We start from the raw sequence: 7,351 nt of genomic DNA on the forward strand, positions 1-7,351 counted from the left end.
CAAAGAGCAAATCTATTAAGAGGGTGCTACTGGCCAACTTTTCACAACCCTTCAATATTCAAGATGTGGAAAGCATTTTATTGCCCATAACCCTTTTTACAGAAAGTACAGATTTCATAAAACTTTCTTATGGCTCTATTTACCTAAATCCAAGACTACTCTGAATATATAAGGCAACCCCCTCAATTATTCTATGCATAGAAAAGTATACATTTGTTATAATTTCCATGTATAGAATCTAATTATTGGAGAATCATCTTAAATTCATTCTCCCCTACTGCTGTGGCCAGGAAAACACTCACAGGGGAGACAAATAGCCAGATCTTTGCCCTTTGTCTCCTGTATCTGCTATCTGCCACCCTCACCTCTTGCCCCATTCCCTGTCACCCCTGCACATGTGCCGAACCCTAGTCACCAGTGCACCTCCCCCCACCCCCCACATGCCATCTGTCCCCACCTGGTGCCTGCTCTCCCACTGTCCCACCCACCATTTACTTTCTGTGGCAACTCTGGCTCTGGGGCATTCAGCAACAGTGGCAGTAGCCCTGACCCTGACCCATTCTAGCCAGACAGAAGCAGTGGCAGCAAGTCCAGGCCCAACTGGGTCAGGGCTGGGGCCAGAGCCAGGGCTGAAGCAGGCACAGCAGGTTACACAGTCTCCCCTGCATCCTCCCTTCACCATGCAGCTTCCTCTGTGTGATCCCCCACCTCCACCATGTGACCTACCTCATGTTCCCCCCACCGTACACCCCTACCCCACCACGTGAGCCAACCCAGCCTGGAGCTGAGGTTAAAGCAGCTGCCTGCCTAGGACCGGTACTCTGCAAAGTATCAGTGCAGGGAATGCCTGCATGGGCAGTGCATGGCACTGCAGACAGGTCTGTGGCACTATGTACCACACGTCCACGCTTGTCTGGACGTGGCCACTGTGTGCAATCTGATTCTAACTGTAAATTTAAATAACTTAACTACATTGGAAGTGGGTTTTTTTTTTATTTATCCTAGTATTTGGCACTTAACATGTTTAATTTCCAAGTTACACTTCTCAGCATCACACATTGTAAAAGTTCTGTTCTGACAGCTGTGCGGTTTGCCAGTGGTCTTTAATACATTCTGCACATAATCAGTGTTCTGAAATGCTTGGCCACTTACTGCCATTGTCCTTTAAAAATCACATACCACTGCAATTTTAGAAATTGAATTGCAGTTTGTACTTCACAGACCTGCTTTCAGGCAAGCGAAGCCAAAGAAAGAGTCTTGCTCAATAGAGAGTATTCCTTTACGCCTTCCAATGGTTTCTCTGTTGCGAACAAAGTAGACCCGATAACCAAGCACAAGAATGAAGATAAGTTTTCAAACAACATCCAAGGCTTTCCTTTTCTTTATGTTTGTGTTATGAAGCAGCTTTACAATTACAACAAAAGTCTTAAGCTCCACAATTTTGCACTGTTTATGATATATGAAGCAATTTATTTCTTCACAGACTTGTTGGATTTTTTTCAAAGACCAAACAAAAGGAACTGAATTTTCACAACAGGATAAATTTGTTGTCTGTGGATGTTGTCACACATATAAGTATCAAATATCCCACTCAAATTAACATACAAAATTAATTTTAAAGTTGAACTGGCATTCAAGAAGTTCAGAGATTATCTGTTGGCAAGAGCTACTTTTTCAAAAGCTCCCGGTTAGCATTCACAATGTTGGATATAACCTAACTCAGGCTCCTGTCTCAGCGTCTTGGCACAATCTGCCCCAAAGGAAGGAAAGATGGCATAGTTCAGAAGGGTTAACCTCTGTCTTCTTGTTCTGTTTTTGTACAGGGCTTAGACAATGGGACTCTGGTTCCTCATTGCAGCTCCCTGGTGTTTCCACACAGTAATAAAAAAACAACTTAAAGGCTGTGTGACCTTACCTGGAATATAATATCATTGCAGGATATGCTTATTTCCATTAAGCATACCGTTCTTATTAACTACAGATGAAACTGAATGCTATGCAAGTCTATACACAGTATATACTACTGAACTCGTAACCCTAGAAGAGAATGTGCCATAAAATCTCCTCAGAAACCAAATCCAGAGAACTCTGCCCAGATGAATTATATAGATAGTCAACAATTAGCAACAATTTTTTTATTGGGGTTTGGAACAGTCACAGGAAAATTTGTATGTTCAGGGTGGACAGAGAATACCGTCCTTTAATTGGTATCCAAATATATGGCCATGTGAGTATTCAATACAGTGTTCGCTATGATGAGCATAAAAGCTATGGAAGGCCTCTATTTTGAAAGAACCATTACAGTAGGGGTAAGACACCTTTTCTGGCTGCAGGCTGAAATGATCCACTTCAGACTGGAGGTTAGTGGGCACTAAGATGCTGCTGTTGCAACCACTTATCCTCATGGTGGCACAGGGAAAGCGCCCACAGACAGTACCCCCACTGCTAAAGCCCCACAACTGTTAGCCAGATCCAAAGGCTCTGAGGGCTACATCCAGCTTGCTAGCTGCAGTTTTCTTACTCTTCTTTATAAACTTCTTATGTTTTTCGGGGGGTTTAAGCATTGCAAACATTTTGGCCAGTGACATTAGCTGCCCACACAATGTCAAAAGAAGTTGGATCTAAGTTTAAACACTGTTTACAGACATAGTAAAAACCCAGTGCAGACTAGGCCTAAGGGAGTATTTTTTTCTGCTCATCACACATTTTTCACATGATACTCCTCGCCTTCTCTGCTAATGGGATCTTAAAAGGCTGTGATAAGATGTCAGACAATCCAGACAGACCTCATGGAGTAATACTACCTCACTGTTGGGCTAGAATATTTGGATACCAAAGAAATAGTGATGAGTATATTATTTAGCTGATTACCGTTTGCTCTGCACACGGTATAAAATATGCTATACCTGCCTGAGACCATCAGTTTTAATTTTGTTTTTAAACCAAAAAGCTATCTTAACACAACCTTGGGCTAAAATAAATAAATAAATCAGGTCTGGTTTAATTAGCCATGCACTTTTAATATTTCTGACAAAGCAAAACATTAATGCAAATTGCTCTATGGCTTATCCCTTTTCTTAGGTAAAATGGCTACATTTGTGCCAATATTGTTGCAATTTAAGATGCACATTCCATCTTCAGATTTTGCATAAGCAAGAGAGAGTTCCAAACAGAAATCAGAGAATGGCAGTAAGTGTTCCAACCTCTAAACCGAATCAGGACAGGACATGGCAGATGGGGATTTCTGTTACGTTGATGCGGCTGGACTAGCTCACAGAACTGCGACTGTGGCATTTCTTTTCAGACTTTGAATCACATCCCCTCTGAATGCCCTCTCCAAGCATGTAATGAAACTTTATTGGATCTGCATAATACTACACCTGAGGCAATCAGCTGGCTGCAAAATTTCGACATAAAATTGTAAATACGTTTCTCCTTGTTTTGTGATCATTGTATCGTATGCTTAAAAAGAAAAAGTTCCAACTGAAAGCTACAGTGTTTCAGGTGCACATGCTATAGATTTTTTCCACTTACTTCTTATTTATAATTTTTGATTTATAAGAAAAATTACAACAAAGTTGCAACAAATTGTTCCACCAATTTTGCAGCTCACTGTCATGTACTTAGATGCCTCACAAATTAAAACCAAATAAATACAAAAAGAAATCCATAAACAAATACAAATCCAACCACATGAGAGCCACTTTTATGGACAGATTTGTAAACCATCACCCCCTTTCTCTGACATACAAACAACCAAACAGGTAAATGCCCTACACAGGCATTCATTATGCAGTGCCTATGCATATGTTTCTTTGGCCTTAAGGCATGTGCTGAACTATTCTGTACACTGTATTCATACTACAAAGTGAACGTAAGCTTTCAAAGAATTCTTAAATGGTTGACTCTGTATGATTTTAAAGGTCTAATCTAGCTAGATGATGTCATATAAGCAATTAATTGATTAACAACTTACAGCCTAGTCCTAACAAAATCCTATACTCATGTGTCTTGAAAGGTACTGTAATTAAAATAAAATCAAATTGAACTCCCACTATAAAAATGATCTTGGGGCTTTTCCTGTCCTTGCCTGCTGATACCTATGAGCAATGGTGAAAGGAGCAAGCCCTCTTAGGTAGGCAACGGTAACCGTGGGGACTGTTGCTCAGTGGAACTGGCTACTGATAACAAACAGTAGCTTTGGTATTCAGGGAAGTATCTACAGTTACTTCATGTCTGGTCGACATTGACTCCCATGAGACTCAATTCAAGCCCGTCACCAAACCTCTTGTTTGTGTCTGAATTCCTGTCCTTTAGCTCCTGATCTTCAGTTTTTATCCTGGTTCTACACCTCAGCTCCTTACAGCCAAGTTAGGCACTTTGGACCCTTCTCTAGTACCCTTGTTGTTTCACATACAAAGTGGGCTTCAGCTTTCTGGCAGGTAATTTGCCAGATACAAATGCAAACCTGGCATTTGTCTAACACACACACAAGTAATCGCTATATACATAATAATTAACCCATATGCATTTTATTTTAATCAGCATTCAGTCAGACCTTTCCCTAAGGCATTCCATGATCTGATGGCTGCTGTTGAGGATGGAGTTCACAGTTCAGTCATAACTGTATGGCTTTAAATGAGTGAAAAGTAAATCCGTCAAAGCTATTACCTGACCACGGTTGTGAAGGCTTAAGTCTAGTCCACATGTAAACTCTGTGTGATGCTCCACAATTTCTAACAAGGGGTTAGGCTTGGAAAAGTCCCAGAATCTATAGAAACAAACAAACAAAAAAACCCATTACAGTAATTGAAAGACCATTCTTTAAAATATAATGCAGGATATTGATATGCCTGACACTGCCAGAACCTTTTCAAAAGCAAACCCATCCACTTAAACATAATTAATTCTATTTCTGCAAAATCCTCTGCTGATCTGCATAAATAAGAACTTCATTGAGGAAAACCATCTCCTTTTTTTTCCCCCCATTACAGAAACTGAGATCAGCAGAGCTGGCTCCAATGACCTGCCCTAGGGACAATCTTTAAAGAACTGTAGTCTGGCTTTCGTTACTAAGGGCCAGTGACTCTAAAATACTTTTCCCCTCAATACCTGCCAAGTTACATCTATAACACATACCCACACCCACACCAGGGCAACTCAAAACTTGGCTTCTTTTATTGTATTGTTCAGTTAGGGGATTTTTTAAAAAATTTTTTTTTGTAATTGAAAACCAGAAGTGGACAGAGATATACGGAATGCTCCTGTTCTCAGATTAATTTATAAGCACACTTCTCACACAACAGTACGTTGGGAGAACACACTTATACTGCTATATTTTTTCCTAACGGATACTAAAGGGAACGGGTAACTTGCATTTTAATTTCACTGCAAATTTATTCATCCCAACTTATCCTCCTTGCCAAGCCCAGTCCAGATGACAACTTTGAAATATAAATTTATGGTATTCTAGTTTTAAACTCATTTCCCCAACACGACAGTAAATGATAATGATAATAAGTACTGTACAGAATGAAGTGTACATATTGGGGTACAATAAGAATTCTTGAGTATGATCTGGAAAGATGCATTCAGTATCTTAATGAAATTTTTAGAAAACTGAAAATTGAGAAGAACCCTGCATCTAATAAAGGCACAAAAATGACAAAGTAATTTAAGTTTCCATGATTCTCTGGTACTGCTTGCAGGGAAAGAAAGTCTAGAAAAGGCTAGTGCTGCATATTTTATGTGGAATTATATTGCCCTGCACCTGGAAATGCTTTCTACACACATTATATTCTTTTGTCTTTTCCTCAACAGTCAAAGCACATCCTTATTCCCCTTTCGTGGAAGTGATTATAAAAAATAATAAAAATTCATTATCAAACCAGCTATACAGAATGTGAGGTACATTCATCAGATCAGTTAAGGTAAACAGCAAACACAGGAACCAAGAGAATGAGTTTGTTTAACCTGCCTGCATTATTTCATTAATAAACGACCTGAATGGTATTAACACAATGGCTCAGCCATAGCAACAACCCTCTTTACATCTTCCTAGCACCAGAATGGTAATATAAACAGCTCATTTTACAAGGAACCAGGAGAAAAAGAACATCTCAGCAACTCTACCCTTAAATTTGTCTGCTAAAATAGATAAGAAAGCAAAGTCTTGTAGCTAAGAACATGCAGTGACCTTCCTCAATGCATCGATTCTGTACTCTTTTGAGGGGAAGGAACCAAACAAATTTAAAATTTAAGACTGAGGGGGAATCTCTATATTTTTGTGGAAAACAAGTTGAAAAGGCTTTCAGCTCACTTTGCTCAATGTTATAAAAATTATGTCAGGAAAAAGATTATTTCAGAACCTCACTATCCAGGGCAAGTTTCACAGAAAACAATCTGGATAGGCCCATTGTTGGGATATAAAAATAGAGTAAGTCCAGGATTAGAGAGGCTATGAGGTTTAGGTGATTGAATATAAGATTGAGAAACATGAATACCTAGATTAAAGCTGACTCTGACACCAGCTTACTGCAGGAGATTGGGCAAATCAGTCATTCTCTGCAATTTGGCTGCTCCCAGCTGTAAAAATGGGCATAATGCCTACCTACTTCACAGAATGAATTCATGCTCATACAGCATTCTAAAGAATCCCATGTTATTTATCATCACTAAAGATAACATCACCAAGGGTACATCTGCACAGAAAAACAAAGGTGTGCTTATAGCATACGTAGGCATTTGCATGATAGCTTTGATTTAGTTAGCATGGATAACAACCACAGTGAATGCATTACAGCATGGATTTCAGCATGGGCTAGCAACCCATACTTGGGATTCCAGGCTAAGCTTATACCGCCAAAGATGTCCCTAATATTTTTGTCCAAGGTACTAGATGAAAGCTATCATGTGTGTGCCTACTGGAGCCAAAACCACATCTTAATTTGCTTTGTTAGAAAACTTATATTAAACCGATTGTTATACTGATTAAATAATTATAATAAAGACTTGTAGTAACTTACTTTGCACTATTTATCCAGTTTGATTACTTTCTACATCTTCCTCCTCTTACAAAATGGCTATGCATTAAGGCCCCCTCTACAAGTTGCAGCAGTAGTCTCCAACCTTTTTAAGTAGGAGGTCATTTTTGGCATTTAAAAGCAACCCAAGATGTACCATGCACTGCCGCCACCCCGCCCAGCAGATAAGTCTGTGGGGAGAGAAAGATGGGGCAGATGGAGACAGTGGGAGGAAAAATTATTTGGGGGTGCACCTCCTCAGCAAGTAAATCCTGCCCAGCTGGGGCCCCACTCAACCGACCCCTGCTCCTGCCCCTGTGGCACTGTCC

At 39.9% G+C, this 7,351-nt stretch overlaps 1 protein-coding gene across 1 annotated transcript in view; it reads right to left on the bottom strand.

The window, feature by feature from the left end:
• The window catches only part of PEX7 (peroxisomal biogenesis factor 7), an 82,863-nt gene that overhangs the window by 12,068 nt on the left and 63,444 nt on the right, over nucleotides 1-7,351 (bottom strand). The window contains exon 9 of the mRNA XM_019527452.1: nucleotides 4,672-4,771. Coding sequence (XP_019382997.1) covers nucleotides 4,672-4,771 — 100 coding nt within the window. The remainder of the gene's footprint in view (nucleotides 1-4,671; nucleotides 4,772-7,351) is intronic.

This window comes from Gavialis gangeticus, unplaced genomic scaffold, assembly GCF_001723915.1.
Source record: "Gavialis gangeticus isolate Ggan-Ray unplaced genomic scaffold, GavGan_comp1, whole genome shotgun sequence".
In the NCBI taxonomy this organism is placed as follows: domain Eukaryota; kingdom Metazoa; phylum Chordata; order Crocodylia; family Gavialidae; genus Gavialis; species Gavialis gangeticus.